We start from the raw sequence: 27,154 nt of genomic DNA, 5'->3' as shown, positions 1-27,154 counted from the left end.
TTTTTTCACTTCAAGTGCATTTTTGTATTCAACAGGTACTGAGCCTCTGATTTTGCATGCTGAGGAAAAAATAATAGTTTCAAAATTGTGTATATTGCTTATTAGTTCTCCGGAAACGTAAACATACATTGGCAGTCCAAAATAAGGACCTTTGAAAATTTGTATCACCCCAGAGTGGGATTAAGATATATTGATTATATACAATTTTTGGATTAAAGAAAAAATTAATCTGTTGATTTCCACTGATCTTCATTAGCTGGTTGAGCGAAGGAAGAATTTTTTAAAAAACAACCTGTAGAGGGAAACCTCCACTTACAGACAGGATGTCAAGCACAGCCACTGTTTCTTCCTGCTTAGCCTGGATGCATGGGTTTGTACAGTTTAGGGAAGCAAGTCGACCCTGTATGTCAAATTCTATGCCCTTGTCAGGAGATGTCAAAAAGGCCATCATGCAAAGGATGAAGGCAGATTTTTCCCCGTATGTAGTTATGGAATGGAGAGGATCGAAAAGAGAGATGAGTTGTCTCATGGCTGTCTCTAAAGCAGAGTCATTAAGAAGTGCTTTGTCTTGTTAATATATACAGAATTTAAGTGCACCCTGATTACTGTAAATTCTTTAAGACTGTGTCTCCAGGCCTTTACAATATTCTGCCCAGGCTAACAGTCTTCAGAGTGATATTTGGAAATTTGAAAAGAAAATAAATTGTTGTCTTCTATGTTTGTGCATGCGTGTGTGTGCACACGTGTGTCTGTAAGCCGCCACAAACAGGATGTGGTAATGTGACTTCTGTTGTTCAAATTCTTTCCTTTGTTAAGCAGGCAGGGTGGTCTTTCAAACAAAAAACGCCTCCCAGTGATTTATACAGCTATGTAATACAATAGTAGTAAATTAAATAATGCTTCTATGATTTGTAAGCATCCATTTTCTATTTGAGAATTCACAATGATGCAGATGTAAATAACTTTTTACAGCATACACCCTTGTAAATAGCACAGGTTTTAAAACTGGGAGGTATGTATAAAAAGCACAGAGTATGCATATCCCTTAACTGTTGTCTTAAGGTGACATGTTTTTTGTATTTATATTTTGTGATACTGTAATTAAATCTGGGAGGTTAGGTATCTGGCCTCAAAGTACATATAAACTCAAAAACCTAGCATCAGCAGTGTGGTCTGGTTTTCATGCACAGTGGGCCACTTAACTGTCAAACAGTGTTGTCCATGAAGAAGTTATTTCCAAGGAGGTGTTTCCATTTAAACTGTTGCCAGATCTGCTGACTGATTTACAGCTTGGTTGACTGGTAGGGGATCTGCTCAGATTGCAGGGCTATGGTGAGCTGTCATTGTTCTCAGAGTGAAGCATGGTTGTTCCTCATCACTGACAAAATGAGAAATACAGCCCCAGAGGTGCAGTTTTCTGATTAAGGTGCTAGACGACTGCACCAGGCTGTTTGTTTTTAAAGCCCTTAACTATATTCTAATAAGAGTACACATTGACTTCATGTAGTGGGAATTACTAATGGACAGAGGAAAGAAAGGTGAATTTATGGAAAAATGACCACCTCATAACATTTAACAAATAATGTAATTAAATATAGTGTAAGTTGCTTATGCCAATGTCTATCAATATACACCTATGAGTACTGATCATCTTTGCCTCTTTTAACGCCTTTTTTTCAAGAGCTCCTTTAAAAATACATCTTTTGTTAGGAACTCAGGAAAAGATATTTATATTATTTAGTCATTCAACATACAAACTGCTATGCCTTTGAAGGAGGGCTGGGAAAGGTGATACTGGGGAAGAGAAGAAGTTTGAAAAGGAATATATTTTAAAGTAAGAAGACAGATGATGCTTGTTTCAAACCCTTATAGGCACATAAATACATGCATATTTAGTAAAAAAACATATTCTGGTAACTTGGGCTTCAAGAGAAGTAGCCAGTCTAAATGCATTCTAGCTTTACTCTGCTCCATCCAAGGGGATTAGTGCATAAGAACAGTTTCGGTTTCTTCTGTACGCATGTCACACTTTGCAATGGTCACTTAATGTACTATGTATAATTGAACAACGATGATGCCACATAACACACTAACCAAAGAAAACCACCAGAACCTCCCTAAACATAACTATTGGTTATTCTGTAGCATTATTTAACAGAAAGATGATATATCAAGCATTGCCACTGCTCTCCCCTAGTTGCCTTTCGTTCTGCTCAGTTGTCAGTGACAGAAGAGACCACCAAAACCTGTGCTCATACAAAAAAATCTCCATTTCTTTTTCAGTTTTCCATCTACTCCCATGTACAAAAATCTCCTTTCTCAAGTATGCTACCCTTGAGGTCTGACTTACATAATGTGCAAGGTTGCAATCTGCACATGCTTTCGGAGAATATTCAAGCTGATGAGGTCAGCTGCAGACTCAATCTCCTTACTTGATCCATATATTTAGAGGATAAAGGACTTTCATTCATTGCTGCTGCTGTTAACACTTCTAATCCTGAACACATTCCTAAAGGCATTTTTTATCTCCTTCTTGCCACTATACCTTTCTGTGTTTGTGTCTTGCCCTCCTCATGGCTCTTTATAATCAAGATACTTGAAATTAACTTCATAAGGGGGCAGGGGAAAGTTGCACTACTTCTTTTTGTATATTTCTGCTGAGGAAGATGGCGACAATATACCACACAACACGGAATAAGAAACTGTTTCAACAAATGAGGATCCAGCACAAGGATAAGGGCTATTTTACAGGCTCAGAAGTAAACTAACAACATGGAAATTAGCTTTGACAGTAGTTGCAGGTATGGAAAAATACAGATAACAGCACAAATCCACATGGTATGTAAGAGGCTACAATATGCTAGCAGAAGCACTATTACCCAGGCATCTAAAACCACAGAGAAAGCAAGCCAAATAACTTGCTACTTGTGCTTTGTATGCAAAAAGTTCATATTCGGTACATACAAACAGGACATTCTGTAATGGCAGGGGAAGGACAAGGCTTTGACTGAAAGCTCATGCAAAACAGAGATTGTATCTAGCTCCAAAAAGCAATCATAGCATTATCTCCAACCTACCGTCTATTGGACTCTTACCTTTTTGACGTCCCTGACTAGATGATACAGAGTGTTGGATGGTCCATGTCTCTGCAAAGGACAAATAAAGAAGAATAAAATAGTTTTGCATTGTTCAAAGACCTGCAAGATGTAAATGCTGAAATTACTTTCTCACGTTAGTAGTTTCACTATCAGGCAACTGACAGCGCTTCAATTGTACAGTGTTATCAATAAAAAACCCCCCCAACAATTACAAGAGCATTATTTCACCTGACTTCTCTTTTGTACAAAACCCTTCAGTAGGAAAACCACAGGAACTGCCTACTGGGTGAAAATTAAGGTCCTATATATCAGATTAGGCTCCTGGCTTAGGCAAAGCAGGAGCCCAGCACAATATGCACAGCCTCTGGGAGAGAGTGGAAGATAAAAGAGCTGCTAAAGTGTCACCCTTCCTGAAGTCAGGATCTCCACTTCCTCTGTTGGTGGCTCAGAGACGCCCTGAGCCTGACATTGCATCTAGGCTGTCTCACCTGAAAGCCACTAACAGCATGCAGTCTGTGATTTTGTCCAATCTTCTTTTAACTCCACCTGACACATTGTCCTGGTTTCAGCTGGGATAGAGTTAATTGTCTTCCTAGTAGCTGGTACAGTGCTATGTTTTGAGTTCAGTATGTGAAGAATGTTGATAACACTGATGTTTTCAGTTGTTGCTCAGTAGTGTTTAGTCTAAAGTCAAGGATTTTTCAGCTTCTCATGCCCAGCCAGCAAGAAAGGTGGAGGGGCACAAGAAGTTGGCACAGGACACAGCCAGGGCACCTGACCCAAACTGGCCAGCGGGGTATTCCATACCATGGGACGTCACATCCAGTATAGGAACTGGGGGGAGTGGGGGAGGGGAATCGCGGCTGGGGGACTGGCTGGGTGTCGGTCGGCGGGTGGTGAGCAATTGCCCTGCGCATCATTTGGACATTCCAATCCTTTTATTACTGCTGTTGTCATTTTATTAGTGTTATCATTATCATTATTAGTTTCTTCTTTTCTGTTCTAATAAACCGTTCTTATCTCAACCCACAGATTTTGCTTCTTTTCCTGATTTTCTCCCCCATCCCACTGGGTGGGGGGGGAGTGAGTGAGCAGCTGCATGGTGCTTAGTTGCTGGCTGGGGTTAAACCACGACACACCCAAAACATTCTGCAGCAGACTCCCACAATTTCAATTATATGTTATGTGGAGAAGTACTTTCTTTTCTGTTGTGTTTTTGACTGTTGCTGATATTTTAAGAGACTTTTATGGGGAGGTCTCCTTGGCTGTAAATGACGATAGATGAGACCACTGCATATGTGCAGAGTCAGTGGCTCCATATATATGTTGCTCTGCACTTGCTAACACTTAATTTTATGTAACCCCATCACTGAGCATGATGAGACTTTCCTGTGATTCTTCATACGGTACTTCAGATTTGCCTACCCTGAGTGATGCTAAATCACCTGCAAACATTGTCCCTTCTGTAGTTACTATTTTTCAGATCACCTCTAAACAGGCTGAACAGCAGTGAACCCAGGACAGGGTCTTGGATGACCCTGGTCATAATGTCCTTTTGTGGTGAGAACAGACCATGTATTCCTACTCTCTGTTTTCTATCTTTCAAGTATTTTTTAAACCACAAGTGCCCTTTATCTTCTATGTCATGACAGCTAAATTTCTTTAATAATCTTTGAGGTTTTCAAATATTGTCAAACAGGTTTTGCAAAAACAGGCAGACCAAGTGCAACATCCTTATTCTCCTGCCTGTTGAATTCAGAAATGGTAATAGATTACTAAGGCTTAACATTTTCCTACAGAAGCTGGGTAAACTCTTTCTTGACATAAAATTGATCCCCTTGTGTATTAATCCTATTCTTTATTGTACTTTTACAAATTTGCCATGGCAGAAGTCAGATTCTCTGGTTTGTAGCTTCCCAGGTCACTCTCAGGGGTTATGTTGAAATTTGGTATTTTTTAACTGGCCTTGTATTTTTGTTGGTGCTAAGGCTATCATGGATGCATTAGGTCATATATCATAATTGGTAGTTTGGGCATTTCATAGTCTTGGTCTTTTGGAACTCTTGTATGAATAATTTACGGTGATTTTTATAGCATACAATAAATTTATTCAAAAAGGCCTTCTTTTAGCTGTAGAACTGAAGACTTTCCTCACACTTACTCCCTGTAAAAACTGGCTTTGGTACAAGAACTACAATGCTTATCAAGAAAGCCTGTTCTTAATACATAGATCCATAATGGCAAAGTTTAAGCCAATCAAAGATCAGATGGGAATCTGTCTCAAGGGTGGCATGGATACCTGTTCCTCTATATTTTGCACAAATTTAATGAATTCTTTTCATATTTGATATTTTTGAAAGACTGAATTCTGGTCACCATCAGTGTGAAACATCTCTGGATAACAGCCCAGTGTGGCAGCTTATGATGGCAGGGCTTTGAAAAGTACTGGCAAAAAAAAACTTTTTTGAAAAGGGCTATGCACTATGTCACAACCTCTCTCCTGTTTAGACAGAACTAGCAATCTGAAGAACTAGACAATGCTTTAAGATTTTTTCCATACCACTTAAGCAATTTGAACTTACTGGTTTCTCTTAGTAGGCAATAATGATGTGAATGTTTTGCAGTTGAGAACTTGGAAGCAATTTGAACCTGTGCAGTTTTAAGTTAATTTTAAAAGCAAAGATATAGAATTTGCAAACCGGATTTTAAAAGTCAAAACTATCATTTTTGGAACATTTGGTGAGAACACGGGGAAAGCGCTTCACTGTAATAGGCCTCCTGAAATCATCGGATTTCACCTTTAAATTCAGAATATTATCCCAAGAAGTTTGCTTCTATTTGTTTTCTAGTGGCTGAGTTTGATTAACAGTTGCAAGATTTTTCTGAAACTGTAAGAGCTTATACTGTCAGAAGTCATGTATCACGATCCTACAAGTCCTAACTTGCCAGTTACTGTTTTCCAGACAGTGCCATCTGTCTAAATCTCAGGTCTATCATATTGGAATTACAATGACCAGAAATCAGCTGGCACTGTGTGGGGCTTAATCCGTGTTTTACAAAATCTGTACAGCAGATTAGGTGGGCAAGACACAGTGTGTTCCATTACATAAGAGACAAAGCTAAGAGACAATGTGGACTTCCAAATCTCCACAGCAGGTGTTGGCTGCTTTGTGCATCATCATGTCGTTGTAATATGAGTGGAAGCTAGAACAATGAATATAGAGATAGAAAATTTGCCTTAGGTTGGCCCTACCGTATTGTACAATTCCTCTAGCCGGGAGATGGTGAGAAAACGATGCATGCTTACTCCATTTTCTATGAGTAATTTCACAAAATCCACTCTGTCCAACACCAGTGCATCCAGCATTGCTTGCTCAAGGGAGCCCACCTGCAAAGCAAGCAATTAATTCAGGTTGTTCCTAGTCATCACAGGCTGTATCTGGCTGGTCCGGTCACCCTGGCACAAGCAGGTGAATCCTGACAAAATTCTGAGGGTTGCTCTTCTAAGCTTAGAATGGGATAATCACAGTTTTAGTCTATATCAGTTTCTCTGATTCAGGGCAGCATTTCAAAAATGAGTGTCAGAATGTTAACATACTCTAGGAAATCCAGATTAGGACCAAGGAACTGGAACCCAGGTAACTGGTGACCACACCTCCACACCATTCACCATTTCATTATTATCTTTATGTCTTGTTTTCCTGACAAACATTTTATTTATATTGGGTATATTTGTTATGTGTACACACACTCACTTTAATTCTGCCTTTACTAGCTTTTCCTCTGTTTGTGGTGTGGAAACTAAGGGAAATTTTGACACCCAGGAAGCAGAAATAGCTTCACAATTAGCATTTTTTTGAAGGGCCAAATGCAAGAAGTCTTCTTACACAAAATCTCTCCTTTTCTATCTCTTGCAGGCTGGGGAGAGTTAGAAGGATGAGAAATAATCTCATACTTCCAGCTTTTAGCTTGCAAAATGATTGCAGCTTGCAGCATTTATGCAAATTTTTGCTATAATGTGGTGATGGAGCAATAACTATAAGGACAGCTTTGTATCATTAAAAACCCTCCTATGTTTTCATGCATACTTATGCTCAGTATTGAAGACAAGATAAAGTATAGTCCTGTTCAATTCATAACTGAGAATGCAAGGATTTGTGAAACTAGCTTTAAGGGGCAGCAAGCTCCAGAAACTACATTTAAAGCAAGCATATTTAAACAGAAGCTTTTCCTTTTGTTATAATTTTTCCATGGGGAGTTGTAAATGCTCATGTAATGATAGCACATGAAATTATCACGACAGTGACAAATCAAGTGTCACAGTAATGAATATTGTGATCCAACTAAACCTTCCAAATGAAGGTATGGTGGGCTTTAAGGAGCTACAGGGACAGAGACCTTCTGTTTTTTTCTGGGTGTCGTCCACCACTGTAAAAACTGCACCACAAGCTGGGAGCTGACTACTGCTCCTCTGCCTCACACAGCATTCAATAACTTCTCTATTTACAGCCCTCCCATTCCTGCAGAGAAGTTCTGCCCACGGTGCCCCTCAGGGGAACGGTGTTGGCCAGGGAGCCTGTCCCCACAGCTGGCAGCTGGAGCATAGGATGGGGCAGATGTGAAGCAGGCAGGTTGATGCAGAGCAGCGCTGGGCAAGAAATTAACACCAGCTCAGATCTGGAGCCACAGGACTTCTGTAGTAACATTGCTGATTGGCTCTCGTGGTCCACTTGATTACCTCCAACATTTGTGTAGCATGTTTTTGACATCTGATCATCATCAAATTCAGTATTGTATAAAAAAGCATATTGCTTGAAGAGCAAAAAGAAGTTTTGCCTTTCCTTTAATTTATAGCCTAACATTGTAACTTGGCTGTTAATAGATACTTGCTTTTCTCAGCTTGCAGAATCATCGCTTGGTAGCATAGAAGCGCTGCTTCCCGTTTCTTTAAAGGTGTGGTCTCTCAGTGTTAAAGCATCGCTAGATGTCACCATTTCCTTGAGCAAGCGAACATACTAACACCTCTGTAACCGTGCCTGCCTGCAGTAGCTGTGAATGGTAACTTTTGTTTGGCTGGGAGCATGACTCAGTGTGTTTTAAACTCTGTTAAAACCACCGCCGCCAACAGAACGGATTTAATGTTGTGTAGGGTTTAAAGTGTTTTCAGTAGAAGATGCTGTATATATACTGTACCGGCCACTGTTGCCCGTAAATAAAGATCTGACTGCGGGCGATGTCTACTCTGTTCCAGGCTAATGCTAGGCTCAGCTGGTCGGGAGCAGATGCGTTAGCTCCTGTGTATACAGACAGGGGTGCAGGGACGAGAGGGGGAGGAAAAAAAAACAAGACATACTTTAGACTCAGTCAACAGACCACCACGGTAATTCCTCTTTGTCAAAAGTCTCACAGATGTCCACGTGTCATTTCTGCCACTGATCTCATATTAAAATAAAACCAAACCTTCCATTGCCTCTGTAATAAAATACTGGTTCTCAAATCTGAATCCATCATTCTCAGATTGTCTTGTAAACATTAATTGTTTCCTAACATCCCCCTTGAAAAATACAGTAGGTACACACGGTATTGGCAGATTGGGATGAACTGGTTTCCCTCCTCTTGTACAGGAAGCAGGAGCAGAAGCCAGGAGGGATACTGATCCAGCTGCAGGAATACACACACACACGTATGCACATGAGTGCACACATACACACACATACATCTAGCAATTACAAACAGGCTCAACTCACACAGACCCCACCGATTTCAATAGTCATGCATTTTATGCACACCTTCTATGCATTCCCACCTGATAAGGTCGGGATCCTGTGCAAGAAAAGGAATTTCTCCTCTACCTATTTGTACTGAGGGGTCTTGGTGGGACGAATTTCCCTTCACACATGCAATATTCATGTAACAAAGCATGCTATAAAGCTGGTGTTGAGGTATAATATATTCAAATTGAATAAGAAACTATGCAGATGGTAAGATAGGTCTGCAGTTGTTTGTTTTTTGGAAAGGGGCTATGTTTTTCCCTGTAGTTTTAATGGATGCAGAGGGACATTCCTGCCCTGCTGTGCCTTTTTAATATTTCACTAAGGAGTTAATGGTTATTAGCTGATTTGTAATAATAAAACGGTATTTGTTCTTCAGTGTCACAGGGAGAATTGGCCCAAAAGAACTGATCAACCAAATAAATAAAGAGCCCTTCAACTTTCAACTACATAGCTGCTTGCAGTAACTAGGTGATTGTATAAAGGCTCATTTTTTAAAGGCCTCATACCTCCACTGTTTTCTGGTCTTTATTAATTCTTATACTGATATCATGGAGCGAGGACAAACAAGAGATTTTCATTACTTCAATGCATTTCTGTCTCCATTTCAGTACTATTCAAAATCATGCACTATTCCAGTTGAAAGTGGACTCTGAAATTGGAGGCACAGAAAACATGAAGCATAACAAACTGGCTGCTGCAATTCTCTGTGAAGGATTAGTTCAGCAGACCTTTGGGAAGCTTAGTCTACAGTTTAATTTTATAACTCCCAACTTTGCAGTCAGTTCACTGCCATGAAACTTTGCCAAATACTTGGCAATATCTACAGCAATTATTTGGGAGATGGTGGACTGTAGATCATGCAGATCACTTTCATTTTATTGCAGAAATGAGCTCTGATAAAAAAAGGTAGGTGATGCAGGAGCAGCATGATAGAAAGAAATGAAGAAAAGAAGAAAAAATAATGAAAACAGTAAAAGACCTTTCTATGACTAAGAAGTACCAGGAACACCCCTTTGCGTAAGACACTGCTTCTCATTGCTATATACTACAACACAGACAAAAGCTCTCACAAGGCACCTCATGGGGGATGCCAATGACATCTGAACTTTTCTGACTTTCTTACACGACCAACATGCAACATTCAAGAACAGAAAATATTTACCTTTGGGAAGGGCAAAAATGCCACAGTTTTATTTATAAAAACAGAACAAAAAATACCCGCGGTGGGTATGATATTGTAAATTAAGTACGGAGAGCAAATAATGTTCTCCCCCTTTCTGAAGCAAACAACAGATCCTCTCAAAATGTCATTGGATCTCCTCCTTCCCATCCATGTGCCTGCAGGAGAAGCGAGATCTTCGGCAGGTGCTCGGGCAAGCCGTCTGGTGAGTGGAGGAGGAGGAGGTGCATGGTTGAACTCCCAAACCCAGGGGCAGTGATGGCAATCCTGCAGCCTGGCACCATTTTGCACATGTGATGGGGGAGCTCCACTGCCTGATTTTCCTAAACTGACTGCAGCCTACAGTCTGGGTAGCCAGGGGTGCAGCTGGGATAGAAACCATTTTGCATCAAGAGTGGATCAGATGGACTTGGGGAAGGAAGTGGGTTACTTAGACTGCCCCCCACTTCAGCCAAAACTCAAGCCAAATCATAGAGGCTCCAGATGAACACCTTCTGACCCCTAGCAAGGAGTCTTCTCCAGTTTCTGTCAAGTGACCTAGCATTCCTGGGCCTTTTCATGTTTTGGAATGACCTGGCTGCTGGATGAACACAGGACCTTCTGGCACATCTGATCATGTGAAAGAGCAACTGGCATGGGGCACGAGGTGGTGGCTGCATTTCCAGAAAAGCCCCCAAGCCCAGCAGTTCATCAGAATTGTCTTCTTTGCTCATGCTTATTGAGCATGCTCCAAATACTGAGCAAAGGGGAAAGCAAGCCATGGTCCAACCTCCGTCCTTCCCACCTCCCGCCATGGTGTTTAAGGCTGTCAGCAGTGGACAAGTTTTCCTGTGGGTCCATGTGCAGCCCTGGAGATGATACTCTTCTCAGTGCTTGTTACCATAATGGTTCATTTCACTGTCTTGCAGAGCACTGCAGACAAGTGGCAGTTGAAGGAAATGTATGGTTTCTCAAGGGGTTTTTATACTTCAGGTCCAAACAAGTGCAGCAGCTAGGGTGTAGACTGGGCGCTACAAGTCTGCATGCTGGGACTCTGATGCACATGGTGGGTTGGCTGCTCCCAGAGTGAGGTTTGCTGCTGGAAAGCCCTTGCACCCTTCTCCTCTTTCCTGTCTTCCCTATGTGGTTGTCAGGTGAATGTGGATTATGCTGGTGTTACACAAGAGGAGAAGGAAAAGAAAATCTGTAAAAGTTTGTACAGAGCAACATATGGACTGCAGATGCTGTTTAATCAATTTCATTCCAGGATGGACTGATGGCTTTTGACTCAAATGAAAAAGAAAGTATTCAGGCTATTTCAGGAGGTATTCTGTCCAGTTTTAAGAAGCAAAAATAATTCCACTAATATAAGAAAAACTCCCTAAAACAAATGTGAGGTGGGCTTTCTTAAGATACCATCTCCTTTCAACCATTTCCTTGATTGTATTTGGTGCCACAGAGCATGGATTTGAGTCAGTAAGAAGAATCCAAAAAGTGATCTTTCTGAGGACTCATCTGACTTGTAAGCGTCACTGCAATGTACCCAAATCAAAGCCAAAGGATATTTGGGAAATCAAAAAATAAGGTAGAATTAATAACCTACAGCTCTGATCAACTCAATACAGGGATCACACTGGAACCACTTCTTAGGCCCTTAACACTGTCAGTGGTGAGAAATTAGCATCTTCTCTCCCTATATTTCTCTTTCACCCTGTCTCATGGACAGATTCACTGCTTAGTTGTGTTGTATTATTTTAATTAACATAGCATATTTACTGCTTTAGATAGTGTTTTAGGCAATATGACTAATGTCTATGTGATATTTACTTAGTATCCTGGTGTCTGTCTGAGTACGAGATATGTTCCTCAAAAGAATGTTTTAAGACAATATGACTAATGTCTGCAGTGGGACTATTCCTTTCTTTCATCTACTTCTAGAAGAAAAGTTGCATTCGGGTTGCAATGCATTGATTTGGCAGTATTTTATTTCAGTATAGGTATTGCTGGGTATAGAAGACAATGCAAGGATGGTGTGAAATTGAATGAACAAGAAGGAGATCTGGGACAGCTGTTAGTTTCTGCAGATGTTAACTTTATGCTCTTAGGCAGCCATCCAGGACTGTTTGGATATCTTGCATAGATTCTTCTCGTAAAAGTCAGATGGTCTATCCAATATCTTGGACCAAAAATGCAATACTCCTTGATGATAAAGCCTGGGACCATAAACTTGACTCTGTATCCTAGGTGAGCCATGGTACACATCAGACAATGAGTGTTGTGCCCTTGCAGGATCCCAGATTACTGAAGAGATAGACTATGGGCTTTTATATACTGGCTAAAGTTTACTGTGATCAATGTAAACCTCTAAAGGATTCTCTGGGATAGTCTATGATACTTAGTGCTCAGGAATCTGGAAAGCTGAAATGACACAAACCTGATCTATCTAGACAGAAATTGTTGTTGGAGACTCATTTCCACAGCTCTTCTAAGCATGTCAGCATCCTATCTGAATCATTATTTAAAGAAAAGAATTAGACTAGGGAAAATAGCAATCCAAAACAATTTTCTGCTCTGCATCTCAGCAGGTCCTATGTTGTCTTCTGTTTCAGCAGCTCTTTGGTGAAAAGGCTGTGTTTCCACTGCATTTGCTACAAGCATCTTCCTGGCATTTAGCAAATCAACTGACAATAACAAAGCTGATAGCAACAACAACTATAAGGACAGTAACCAGATATATGGCCTAACTCTGAAATCCTTCTGTGTCAGTGATTTCATGGTTGGCAGACCATCATACTGGCTTCCAGGACCATCTGACACTACATGATGTCTGTTCAGTGAGCATGAATCATGACTTATTCACAGGCTGGAAAGTATGCAGAGACATCAGATCTGCATTAGCCTAATAAGGCTTATGTCAGAGGGTTACAAGGCAGTAATATTACAACATGCATATATCGCACAGCACCTCTTTCCCAATGCTAACAATTGCACTGCGAAGGCTTCTGGAGCACCAGCTGAAACATGGCTGGTGTTGCTAGTATGCTCCAGACATTGCAACAGTTCTGTGAACTAGGATCTTTGACGCCACTTCAAAACAATTATATTTTAGAAAATCTCCATATGCTGTCTTTAACTTCCCTGTCATATGCCTTCTGCTCAATTAGCAGCTGCAAAAGGAGAAAATCCATTACTGTTTGAGTTCCAACTGTTCAAGAGAGCAGAAACAGTTAAACTGTATCAATAAATTTACTTCCTACAAATTCATGCAATTGGAAACTTCTCACATTTGCATGTCTCTTGAAATTAAAAAAAAAAAAAGGAATTCACAAGCCATATGCTGTTGTGACATCCTTGCAATGTAAATTGATAACCAGTTTGGATGCCATTCCCTAGTTTATTGGAGACCACTTCCAAGAAAGATACCTCTGCTGACAAGATTAAACAAGTGACTCATGGAAACAAACAAGAAAATAATCTCTGATATTCAGTGCAGGGTTTAGGGCTTGTGGAATATCCCGTCCAGGAGAGTTCATGCATTGGCAGTGTGCCTGATGGATGTTTAAAAAGAGACTAGTACATTGCAGATTTTACACAGCAAGCAGCAAATGATATGCGTTTCTCAGTTCTTGCCCTCCTCCTACTCCCTGAACAAATCACTCACACCAGGGTGGGATTGGTAATTAGCTGGTATGTGTCTTGAATACTGGAGAGCAAGAACTACAAAATCCTTGTCAGTAAGAGTGAGAGAAAGTAACCAATAATCACTCACCAGTTTCATACTTTTCTCTGCTCCCTTTTCATACAGTGCTGAAGGGGTGAAAGAGATTAATTCCTGAATCTAAACTTAGGAATTTCAAGATAATTCAGACAGTCTTCAGATCTGCTTACTAGTAAATCAATAGGCGAGTGCTTCAGCATTGCTACCTTGGGTTTCTTGATTTGATGAAAAACCCAAGTATCCATCAGTCTGATGGGGTATATTTACAGAAAGGCAGTATTTCTTTCAGGGTGGGCCAGAACTTTTGTACAAAGACATGGTATGAATAAGGACAACTGACTTGCCTGAGACAAGAGATCTCAGCTTTGCACACATTGATTAAAAAGTTATGTGGACTTTCATTACCTGTGATCAAAGAGCTCAGATGAACAAGAGGCATCTGATAAATCTAATCTTCATTGTGCACCTTCATAATCAGAAACTGCTGAGAGCAGGGAGAATGAGGTGTTAAGTTTTAGTTCCTCTGGCTCTTCAACAAGACACAAGTGCTGCTGCCATCAGCAGATTACCAAATCAAGATTGTCAGGCAAGCATGAAACGACATGTCAGAATCTCTTACATAGATCCAGGCATCTTCTGAGCTAAGAGAAGTTCACTACAATGTCTTGCACTACTGTTATGAAGAGGGAAGGTAATTTTATTTTACGAAGGAGATGACAGGACCAATTAGGCACTTGCAAAATGGATATTCCAGATCAGAGAAGATTACTTATATACCCAGACTGCAAACATTGTACAGTTGCTCATGTAAATACTGCAAAAGAACTTTTCAAACAGAAAACAATCCCTCTAAGGCCTATGATTTATTTTCTTCAGCTTCCAAGAGGCAGCTTTCAAGGTGGTAAAAGACTCCAGCTATCTATGTTAGGATTCAGACCTTGCAAAAATATACCTAGAAAAAGTGGAATCACAACTTTAAGGCAATATGTATCTTACTAACAGAAACCAAGAGCAGTAGTTTCAGTGATTGTCTTAAGAACAAATGTGAAGAGAATACACTTTACACTGAAGATAATGAAGGATCCAGTTATATTTAAGATAAAAATGAAATCTGCAATTAAAATATATCCTAAGGATAGAAAAGAGGAATTTGGTGATGGATGCAATTCTTGTTCCTTGCTTTGAATTAATTTTCTTTTCCTTTCTTCACCTTGATTTATATTGCTTCTCTGTGAAGATGTCCAAAATGCCTTGACATAATTATGCGGATGGCTAAAGTTGTTACCTCAGGGTAGCAGCAAAATAGTCATGTTACCTGCAGGACAAATGACTGGTATCTTGACCGAACTGAGCAAAAGAAGTGGAGAAAGCAATACTACAGAAGCCTAAAGAAAAAAAAGCTACTGGAGCAAAATAATTCCAGCTTATTCCTTGGCTGGTAGCTATCAGCTTGCGATCATACTTTTGAACTGGCTAGTGCTTGTTTACTGCTCCTGTTCAGACTTTTGTTTTAAATGTTTGAAGTAACATTTTTGAAATGGGATTAATAGTTGTGTAAAAGGTAAAATACTATTTTGCACTTTTGGTTAGGTGAAAGTTTCTCAGGCCTCTCTCTTTCTTCTTCATCCAGCTTTTTGAGCCTGCACAGGAAGAAACTGAGAAGAAAACTGAGCCCTGGAAGAAGCAAGAATAATTCCCATTACCTTTTGAATACTCAGTAAATCTATTAATTTTTTTGTTATGACTCAAATTCACGCCACATGGCATTAGGTACCCTCTTATTCAGATGTAGGGGTGACAATAGCATGATGACAACTGCTGAAGAGCCTCATGAAGCATAAATTTCCCCAGTCACCTTTGGAAGTCCATTCCCTAATGTTTCTCTGATTGCTGTTTAAAATAGTTTTGTATGTCTTATTCTCTGTTTTTAAAATCAGTATGGCCTGTGCTAAATAGCACAAAACAATCCAGACAGCAACAAGATGACCATGGTGATTGATATATGCAATTTGTGAAAATTCCATTTGAGGAAATACCATATAAATGGAGTGCTAGAACCTCCCAGCCCTTGCTTAGGTGAGTAATCCTTCACTGGGTAAGTACAAGTGCTTCAGAGCCTTTAAAGTCTCACCTGTTTCTGTATTTGCAAGCAGATATTAAATTACCTAATAATATCATATTTTGAAGGGAGCCAAGATAAATGGTGTGTCTGCAAGATCAGGGTTTATAATGAACAGTAGCAACAGCAGATTTATTGTAAGACAATCTTTTAAGAGTGTAAGTGTAACATGTAATGGCTTAGAAAGATTTAGTGACCTGTGAAATTTAAGATTAAAACCCCTACCACCCCAATAGCTGAGTTCTTAGCTCTGTCAGTAGAGGCTGGAAGGAATCCCACGCAGTTACCAGACTTTCCTAGAATGACTACAGGTAACATTTTACTTTGACAATAGTGCCAGTTTTATCTAAAGGGAGATAACCTCCTTCTGGATGTTCTACTAGCTGCAAAGGCAATCTAAGTCTGAGAAGATATTTGGTTGTCTTCTTGTTAGTACTAATCTTCTCAAGTAACCAGTGGGGGGGCTCACCACTGATGTTTCTTGTGATGCATTAGCGATTGTGGGTAGAGAATAAAAATTCAGAAAGGAAAACCAGTAGCTATTTAAACATTAAAGAAAGAGCTGGATTTGTATAAAGCAGTTAGAGCAAAAAGTATACTTCAATTTCACGGGATAAATTTACCATCTTGATATGGTAGATATTGTCAATAAATGCAGGTTTCAGCACAGCAGAGACACAGAGTTAATCCATTTGGATTGATACAGACTCACTGTGGAGTGAAACTCCATTACCTTTTAGTAATGCTGTCAGGATAGCTAAATCAATATCTTGGTGTCCTTCTGATCCCATGCGAAATACTGTGATCTGAAATGTTAAAAGACAATACCATTATTTAAAGCAGGATAAATTTTCTAAAGAGAAACTACATCAGGGCAGCATAATTTGGATCTCAAAACATCCTGATGGCTGCAAGATGATCTTACTTTATACATTTTATTTTAAGCTTATTAGATAGGATTAACACACAGTATTTTTTGTGAGATAAAATTTGCTAAAGATAGAAATTGTTTTAATAAGCATATGGAAGAAAAGTCTTCAGTGATACTTACAGGGTGAGATTAGAGATGAAGGAACGTTCTTGTATTAGAGTAACATTAGATTTAGTGTTCCCAACACATTACTAGGATGAATTAGGTGTGTTATACGCTGTGAACCTAATTTATGGCATATGGCACTGAATAAATATTTTCAACCGAAATTAGCAACCTATTCAAACTCATGATTTTATATAGCAGAAAGTTAGATAAATAATCTAAGAATTAGGCTTCTAACAGGTCCAGAAACATCTTTAGCTATGTGTTGTCAGTGACCTGTCTATATAAGATAGAAGCTTTGAGGCAGTGAGGTGAGATACAGAATTCATAAAGAATAAGAATTAATATAGTGGGGCTGTTCTTTCAAGCCAGTTTCACTCTTAGTTAAGACTGCACTGAAACATATAGAAGTGTAAATCCCCTCGCTCCTTTTGTTGCCATGGAAATAGCTGCTCCTCGGCCTCTGCTTCTTGTGAAGCAACTGAGACTGCAGCTTTTTATTAGTGCCTTTCCTTTACTAATGAAACCTATGTCATCATTTTGATATGAATACCTGTTATCTGTTTTTCTTTTTCCTTGTGCCAGTACAGCCTACCTTATTTTTTTTTTTTTAATTAAGTGGTATCTTTAATTAGGAATCGTGTAAACATATTTTACACTCATATTCAGCAACATATGTTGTCCCCACATTCCTAGATTCGTACTCATACAGCACCACTGAACTGCTACACCATCTGGGATAGAGATCAGCAAACATCAGGGCACAAAGAACAGTGTACTGTGATGGGGAAGGAAGATATATAAAGTAGTCAAGACTAAGACAACACTTTGATGACAAGCTTCAGTTTGCCAGCTGAAATAGCCCTGCAGAATGTATCCCAAGAAATCCAGTGTGGCCCTCCTGCAGCACCTATTTTACTTTCACTTGACCCTAGAGCTCTACGGGGTTTAAAGGGAGGTAAGAGACTTTGGTATCACTAACAGTAGTACAGCATGCTAGAGACTGAAAAGGCAGACTGGATGAAGTAATAGGAAACTGGCTTAGCTCAATTAGTCAATTGATTCAGATAATGCTTAAAACAACTAATGTGAGAAAGTATTTATGTTAGGTGTCCTCCCCAGTTAAAGTAGACTGGTTTCAAATTAGACTTAGTTTGACCCTTCAAAGTGTTCCTCAGACAAAGCATAAATGCTGCAAAAGGTATTTTAACTATCTATTTTCTCTCCCCCTGGCATCTACAGATGTTTCTGGCAAACCAATTGATGTCTATCCCCATACCACAAGTTTTAGAATAGAATAGAATACTTCCAGTTGTAAGGGACCTACAACGATCACCTATTCCAACTGCCTGACCACTTCAGGGCTGACCAAAAGTTAAAGCATATTATTAAGAGCATTGTCAAATGCCTCTTAAACACTGACAAGCATGGGGCATCAATGACCTCTCTAGGAAGCCTGCTCCAGGGTTTGAACACCCTGTCAGTAAAGATGTTTTTCCTAGTGTTTTTCTTATCTCTTCAATGACTGGCAAGGAAGCTTTCCCTGCAGTGCAGGCAATCTGCTCCTCTGACCTGTAGTGCACAGGTAATGTGGGTAGAAATACATATTTCTATGTACATCTCATCTCAAAACACAATAAAAATGTGAGCTGATGAGATCAGCCCCTCTACTGTACATGCTCATGATGTGCTTCCCATGCCACAGATGACAAACTGTGCCACAGAGGTTAGCAGACAAGCAGGCAGATGAGAAGCCAGAAGGAAGAGAAAGCCTTCCTCCCTTAACCAGTGGGAAAGAGGGACATCTCCCTTCTCATGGGTAGCTCTGCAGGTGCTGACAATAAGTGGGTGAATACAGTATTGCCACATAACAGTCTGATCATAACATCCTCACAACACTTTGCAATTTCCTACGCAATTTCTGCAGCAACAGGCATCTGCATAGCACTGAAGGGAAGTGTGACAGCCTGGTAAGCAGACGTCTTCTTTGCGTCACTGGGCTTGGTGACACCACCACCCAGCAAAATGTCCTTCTTCTTTAATGCCAAAAGTGAAGCAGTCTGCGCATTGGGGACTGAAAATACTGAACAACAGTTCAGCAGAAGAACAAAGTACATCTCAAACTAAACACATGCTCAGTGAATTCCCAGCTTAATTAAAAGGCATCATATAAATTGCAAGCACTGAACAGCTTGTCACCACAGGAAAACTAAGGGAACCACTTTGCATGTGTTGGGCCACAGGTAACCCTAAATTTCCAACCTCTCTTTCATCCCTCTTCCCTGCATGCCTCAGAAAAATAAACCCACTTCAGCAGAACAAATTGCTGCTGTATTCAAAATAAAATACAACTACGTAATTTAGTTACACTAGAATAAAAAAAGCTGTATTTCCACAGTAACTGTTACTTTATTATTATTTTTAAGAGGTCTAGTGTAATTCAGGTAGTAAACTAAAGAAAAAAAAGATAAATATTTGGGAAAGAAGATGGAAATGGAAAGAGTGCTCAGACTCATACCACAATTATTATCATTTTGAGGGTCATGCCTGAGACTGAACTAGAATTTTAGACCGAACCAAGGCAAAATATCATAATACTTCATTTCAAACTGCTGCAAGTTTAGTAGCTCAAAGACTCAGCTGATACTGTGGACTTGTGCCTGTTCTGAATGCGCATCTTTTAGGATGGTAAACAGATATGTTCAGCCTCTCCTTATGGTTTAGGTTAACTGTAACTATCCATAGCTGCTTTCTCTCTGTGACAGATGCACTCCTCCTGTTTGAGCTAACTGAACTTTGGTCCAGGCAGATGCTCAGCAAGTAGGCCTAACTGAAGTTAATCCTATTGTGTGAGGCTATCACTGAGAACTTGACACCAAACCACCAAAACCCAGTTTGGCTGGAGAGTGGGCTGATAAGTGGTCAAAACTGCATTAACACAGCAGAAAATACGACTTTACACTATAAATATCTGCAGCCATCAGGTTCCGTTGAGCTCTCCCTCCACAGCAGCTGGCTGCGTGGCAATGATCTCCCCTTGAGTAGGGACGCCTCTCAAGATTACCCCTTGAGACTGAGGCATCCCTTACCTGACACCAGGCATTGATGGGTTGGTAAGTGACATTTCTGGCATGCATGTAACGTTTAAGATATGTGTAGTAAGCTTATGCGATAATCTTTGTATCCCTTACTAACTTTAAGTGTAGTAAATAGTAGAGTATTGACCGCCAATCCATCTGTCCTTACTAAATATTTTACATACATAAATTTACTTCTTAGAACTCAATAAACTAACTACTAGATCAGATCTGTCTGAGTGATCTCTGAGTCTTCTCCTGTGACACTCTCCCGTCACAGGTCCTGAAGATGATTTTGGATAACTTGCAGCACCTTACTACTCTTACTCATGCAGGTTTTTTAGAGAAATTTTTCACAGCTAGTGATCCTTTGAACTGTTGCCTCCCAACCTGGTGAAACAGCTTTTATCAATCTGGACCTCACAGGCAGGTCTTTGCCCTGTCATGGTTTCCCATGGTTTTGGGAAGATTGTTTCTTCTTTCCACTATTGCCCTAAACCTTGACCAATGTTTTTGTTCATTCACAAAGAGGAGGTTTTATACTAGGACTGTAGTGTAATTAGATGAGAAGCCAACTTTGTCACACTGTTGATAAAATCTTTATCTCTGTTGCTAAAATCTTAGTCCTGATCTGTAGGATTCTTCAGGTATAACTTGTTCACCTTGTATCTTTGCCAGATGTGTTGGTTGCTTTCACGATTGGGTGTCAGAGGTATTTGAGTATAATGACATTTTATTTTAAATGGCTAAAGAAAAATATTTCAGCACACATGGCTCTGCAGAATGAATTTTGGAAGATGAGGCTTAAAGCTGCAGCATGTTGGCTGCTGAACCATTTGTATCATCATCACTTCTACTTTACCTGGCAAAGACAGATCATTATCAAACCACATAGCTGCAGCTTTTGTGCTCCTTCAGTAACCATTTATGATCCAGGGACAAGGCAGCGGGGCTGGAGGAATACTGCTGCTATGTTTTGAGTCCCAGACTAGCAGTCTGTGAGGAACCTGAGCACCTTGAGCAGACCTGTATTGCTTATCCAATACAGCTTTATGTTAGGCTGCTGACATGCTTAAATGATTTTTTAATGAAGAGGGCTGCACATTCACCCTGCCTTTTTTCACAACTTCTGCTGGAAATGCATCCCCAAATGCTGCCCCTTTGAGTTTTTCTGTCACATTTAAACGTGGATAAAAAGAGAAAATAAACAAGCTTTGTAAAACACTGAGAGAGGCAGAAAAACATACAATTTGGTGTTGGATGAGATCCTAGTGCCTTGTGCTAAAGACTCCCTTGATCTTTCCAGAAAGAAAGCATGAATTTTGTTTCTGCATTTTATAAGTACAGTTATGAGGAGACAGCAATTGTTCCTAAACCATGGATTTACTTCTTTACTTATACAGTCTTTGTACTTTTTCCAGCATCCTTTAATTTTTTTACTCAGAGGCATGAGGAAATAGGGACACATTCTAAAGTATTTATGCAGACTTTACACTTCAAAATGTTCAATATCTCTAGGTCTCAAAAACCCTATCTGTCTGTCCTGCTGGAGACCTGTTCTTCTGGTGATTTGTTTTCCCCAATTAACAGGTGAGAATTTTATGTTTGCAATATACTTATATAGTTTCAAGAATCATTAACGTATCTGACATCTTGCTAGTTGCCATTTACAGGTACTCTGGTGGGTAAATCACTGTAGAGAACTGAGAAACAATGCATCAGTGCTGTTAAAATAGGACATTGACTAGAGCCCTTTTAAAATAGGCTACAGATGCTAGTGCATTGATGTATATAGAACTGCTGTGCTAAAGGAAAATATCTGGGTTAGTAAACTCTATTCCCAGCTACCTCTTGCTGGATGAATATCTGCCACTGAGATACAAAAATAACAGTAAATTAAAGACTTAGAAACACAGTTAATAACTCATTACTAAGAAAAGAAGAGTCTTTCTTCTTTAAATGAAGAGACAGTGCCTAAGAGCCATTCACCTTTTAAAAGACCTACTGTAGTCATGTTTAACCATATTGTTGAGTCCTAGCATCTGTACAACTTCAGTGAAAAAATAAAAGGAAAAAAACCAACCTAGTAAGGTGTGCAGATGACATCCAGGATATGTAATTATAAAAAAATAAACCCCAAGAAGTTGGGATTAAAAAGTAATACATGCTTAAGACTTGCTTACCCTGTCAAAAGAAAACAAGGGGTAAGAGTTGCAGTGTTAGCCAGACTACCACTAGCCATTCTTTTGCATTGCTGTGAAAAAGGGAAGATTAGTTTAAACTGAGAAATTTTCTTTAGGCTGATCTGATTCAAACTGTATCTATAGAATGGTTTACTATTTTTCTGAGCATAATGAAACTCTGTTAGAGAGAAAAACTACCATTTGCCCTACTCAGCTATTTCTTTTGAGACAAAAACCGATTTATGTTGGAAGAAGAAAAAAATCCAAAAATCAAGTACTCTTTTTTTTCTCCCAGGGATTTGGGCCACATTATTACTTCTTTATAGCTGGCAGTTTCAATTGTTGATGTTAAACTCAATTATTTTAAAAGAACAGTTTTTTCTGTTCCTCTGCCACCACCTTGGGTATTTTTAGGTTGGTCTTTTTTCAATTTCCTCCTTTCTTTCCTCAGTGTTCACACTATTTATTGGCTTGAAATGACTTTTTCACGTAATTGCCTGAGGCATCTCAGTGAAAAACTGTGACTTCCAACAGCAAGCTTTTTTTAAATATATTTTTCTTTTCTTCTTTACAAAAACAATTGCATTGCACTGCACTGGAGTGCAAGCTAAATCTTCAGATGAAAACACACCTGAAAACAGACAAGCCAAAATGCCTCTGAGTCACCAATAAAGGTTGCACCAACTGCACAAACTGCAAAACTGGTGTTAACAGGCATCCAGTTTCTGGCTAAATGTAACTCTAATGTCTGGATTTCTTTCGATATGCCCATAGTGATCTACTTGCAGAATACAGTAGATAGCAACTACTTCCAATTCTGGGGGCAGCTGGGCAAGGATGACCAGCTCTGTTGGGCTCCTGTCAGGAGGAGGTGATTGGGACCCACCAGTCAAACCCTTGTGTCACAAAACTACCTCTCATTTGTCTCCACAAAACGTGCCTGAGTGAAATGCAGGAGGTTTGCCCTTAAAAGCAGGAAAAGACACTCCCGCCCTGGCCCCCCCAGACTGGAAAGGTCTTCCCTCTACACCATGGCAGATTTTACTGAAATATCCTAATGTGAACAGGATTAACTTCCAGGAAAAAAAACTAGCTGTGCCCTAATGCTTCCTAGGAAAATGTGCTAGGAAATCACTGAGCCAAAACAGACCTTCTCTGCAAGCACAATGATTGTAGCACACTGTTACACTTGCCAGCAATAATTACGGTCCAGCAGGGTAGAAACCTAGTTTTCAGGCAGGGCAAGTAGAAAGCAAATAAAAACCCAAAGAGATAGAGAAAAGAAAAAGCAGCAGGCTAGAAAGCAAGGCGGTGGGGAGCAGAGGAAAGAGATTATCTGACCTTAGACCCTACCAAAAGCACTCATTTTAAAACAGCTCTGCTTTCTGTTTAGCGCCAGATCCATTCTTGTTTGACAGATTACTTTTGTTTCCCTTTCTCTTTCCTCTACATAGTTTCTGGCTCAGCAGGGTCTGTTTAACCAAATATGATGCATTCTGTTGTTTTTCTGCCTTCACACTGATACTGCATTGCACTTCTATAGGCAAAGTCAGGTTATACTCTCTTACGTGAGAGCAGTGAATACCAAACAGACTTTCAGAAATTATTCATACACTGAGAGACACAGATGTTACACGGCCACTTAGGATTTCCCAAGTTCTCTATGCATGTAAATGCTGGGTTACCTTAGAAATACAAATCACAGCTGTCCATATGCAGGTGCGTACATGCGGTCTCCCTAATGGCAGTTGCCAAATCAGAGGACCAGCTAAGAAGAGGATATGTCAAATAGATGCTGAGGAGAAAGGATGTGGTCAAACAGAAAGCGAATGAAGTCATAGGTAAGACAACCCCTGAAGTGGCAGGAGCACTGAGATACTTAGGAGGACAAGGACAGGTTGTTATGAGTTGTAATGGGTTCTAATCATAAAATTTCGGTATTCTTACAACATGTTCCCTTGCCCAGTTCCTCAATAACTGTTCCTATTTCTGCCCCTTAGTAATCTGGGTGAAGCAGAACTATTGTGTGTGGAGAGGGCAGGACTTGTGCAGAAGACAGACAGAAGCAGTTCTAGTCCCCTGATGAGGAAGTCACGTAGACCTGCAAGAAGTTCCTTGACATAAAAGTTTGTTTGTTTTGCTTGATAAAGTCCTCTCTAAGCCAGCACAGCTGTGTCACAGTTTACCATATTCAGGCATAGCTGGATATATAAATGATAAATCTTCACCAGTATGAGCTACTACTGTAGCTGTGAACAGCCTTGTACCCTACACAGATGAAGTTGTTTCTACCGCTAGAATGAGAAGCAAGAGCAATAGGTAGGGCCAGCAGCCACAGTCATCATTAACTGGAAATTTGCCAGGTCATAGGATGGGTATTAATGTAAAAAACCTGTTCTGAAATACTTTAAAACACTGAAATTAGTCAGGGGACATAACAATTCTTCCCAACTACCAGCATATTCAGTTCCTCTTTTAATGCTTTTTCTAACCAAAAAGTGAGTCCTTCCCTCCCACCACACAACTTTTTTTCTAGGACTTATTCTGAAAACTCCACAGAGATGGAAGAGCTTCTTCTGTTTAAGGCCAGTATGAGGGCCCAGGATTGAATTTGAAGAGCTATGCAACACCAGGCTGTACTTAATATTTCTAAATTATTCTATTACATGTGAACATTTCTTTTTTTACAGTAACATCAACCACTTCAGTCTATGAAGAGTGAGCTGAAATATATTCAGATTTTTAGCTTGTATTTGTTTGGAGAGAGAGGAAACACCACCAAATCAGCAGGGAGAATGCAGTGCACACCTGCACAGAAAGGCGTTTTACCCTCTGTCATGAAGGAGACGAGAGATGAAGAAGAAAAATAATTCTCTGCACCTCAGATTGACAGTGCCTGCTGACTAGACCATGGATAGCTGAAGACAGAGGAAAAAAACAAGGTACCAGTGATGAGAGCAGAGAAAGCAGCCAGGAGTGCTCCCTTTACATGCTGTATTCTGAATGCTGCAAATTATTCATGCTTTTAGATATGGACTTGTTTCTGACCATCATTTTGCTATGACGTCAGGAGAAAATATACAATGATTTAAAATTTGTTCAAAATTATTTTTTTTCCTGCTATCTCCAGAAAATATTTTAATGTCTTTAAATCTCACCTCTGACAGACACACTAATTGTTTGTATGCATCTCAGTTACATAAGTCAAAAAAACCATCTCCCTTTTCTACAAGAAAGCAGATGCAATTGCGAATACAACCTGAAGCTCTCCTATTTGAGAGCACATGTTGGTCCAGGAAAATAGGCAATTCCTTCCAGAGTACATGTTGACATTTATAATTTAGCTAGGCCTACCTGAATATTTCAGAGGAAAATTACCCTGAAAAGAAAAATGAGAGTTTGATAAAATAAAACATTAAAGGAGGTCAGTTATGCAAAGCCTCAAAATGGTTCTGATAAGAAGGAAAGCATTTCCTTTTTTCTTGCAATGAATAATCCCGTTTAACTCAGCGGAAAAGCTGCTTGATGTACAGGCATAACAAAGATCAAAGTGAGCAGGTGAGTCAATGGATAATACTGCAGAAGAAAGGGGATAGCCAAATAAGAGGAAATTCAGAAATAGAAAAATTACACAGAATTATGTTTAGGGAAAACCTAAATTAGGTGGTCTGCTATTCTGAGGAGTAAGAAAGAGAATTCCAAATGAGGAAATAAGAGGGAGCAGATATGAAGGGAGAAGTTTGAATGTTGGTTGTAAAGTTTTTAAATTTTATATCTCCTTTTGTAATGTGGCAGCACCACAACACTTCACATTTTTCTTTGATTCAATAATTTGCCATAGACTCATTGTCTGGTAAGAATCAGGGAACAAACAAAAAAAAATCAGTGCTTATAAGGAAGGCAGGAATTCTGCAACTGAGGAGCCATCTAGGTTCACAGAAAATAATTTGACAGAAATTACTGTAAATGTTTGGCTTCTGCTGTAATTGGTAGCTTTTGTTCCAGACTGAGGCAGCTGTGTCAACCCCTTAATGACTGAAGAGAAAAGGCTATGGAAATCTCACAGCTCTGTCCCATGTAAAAAACTTTATGTTTTATAATGTGCACGTACTTTTTAAGCCTTACAGCACTGTCAACATTTTGGAATGGAATATGCATATTTTCCCATGGAATAAACGACCAAAAATAAGTTTTGGCAGTAATAACATTGAAAACAATCCTTTTCCCTCATACAACAGGTTTCATGCTGTTGCTCCGTTAAGCCATTTATGACTCTATTCACGCAGTGAAATACCAGTCCTGATTTTAAAGTTGAAGAAACTTGAGTAAATATAAATTGTAACTCACAAAGCATATAAGCAAGGGAATAGAATTCAGATGATGTCCTTCAAATCACTGAGCTGTGCACATCAACAGACTGTGATGATAAACATAAATGTGTTTCTATGTAGACTTGAAACTGGTTAAGAACAGCCACAAAGAGAGAAATGGTTTTGGATGGTTTGGATTCAAACATTCCTGTAATCCGAGCTCTTCCATCACTCTGATTCAGGAAAGAAATGTGGACTAAACGTGATGTAGTTCACTTCCTCCATCTCTTCTACTGTAGAGGGGGTTCTTGGAAGTATTGACAAGACCTGTATAGATTTTCTTCTGAAAACATAAGGTGACTTAAATAGGTAGAGAGGGACATGAGTAATACAGTGAATGAAATAATGAAGTGTTATCACGTGGAAGGCTCTGACATCTGAATCCCAAGTAATAGGAGTTAAGACCAATTGAAACCTAATATACAGGAGTTTATTAACCCCACTGGTCCCAAAGCAGCTATTATCCACAAACATTGATCCACTGATGATATAAGAATCTTGTATGGGTTCCAGCACATACTGAGGAGAAGCCTGAATAAAATGTTTTTAAAGGAGATTTTAGCTGCCATGTAACCCCATCAAATGGGTAGTTCTTCCAGAAAGCTCTCTTCTTCTAACTG

At 39.6% G+C, this 27,154-nt stretch overlaps 1 protein-coding gene across 6 annotated transcripts in view; it reads right to left on the bottom strand.

Annotated features, from left to right (window-relative positions):
• The window catches only part of TRPM3 (transient receptor potential cation channel subfamily M member 3), a 463,193-nt gene that overhangs the window by 54,155 nt on the left and 381,884 nt on the right, over positions 1–27,154 (bottom strand). For all 6 annotated transcript variants that reach the window (XM_069777358.1, XM_069777355.1, XM_069777356.1 and 3 more), the window contains exons 9-12: positions 16,602–16,674; positions 8,292–8,392; positions 6,352–6,486; positions 3,096–3,146 (exon numbers count right to left, since the gene is read on the bottom strand). In XM_069777358.1, coding sequence (XP_069633459.1) covers positions 3,096–3,146; positions 6,352–6,486; positions 8,292–8,392; positions 16,602–16,674 — 360 coding nt within the window. The remainder of the gene's footprint in view (positions 1–3,095; positions 3,147–6,351; positions 6,487–8,291; positions 8,393–16,601; positions 16,675–27,154) is intronic.

The sequence above is a fragment of the Haliaeetus albicilla genome, chromosome Z (genome assembly GCF_947461875.1).
Source record: "Haliaeetus albicilla chromosome Z, bHalAlb1.1, whole genome shotgun sequence".
Classification (NCBI taxonomy): Eukaryota; Metazoa; Chordata; class Aves; order Accipitriformes; family Accipitridae; genus Haliaeetus; species Haliaeetus albicilla.
This window is presented reverse-complemented; position numbering and strand designations above follow the sequence as displayed.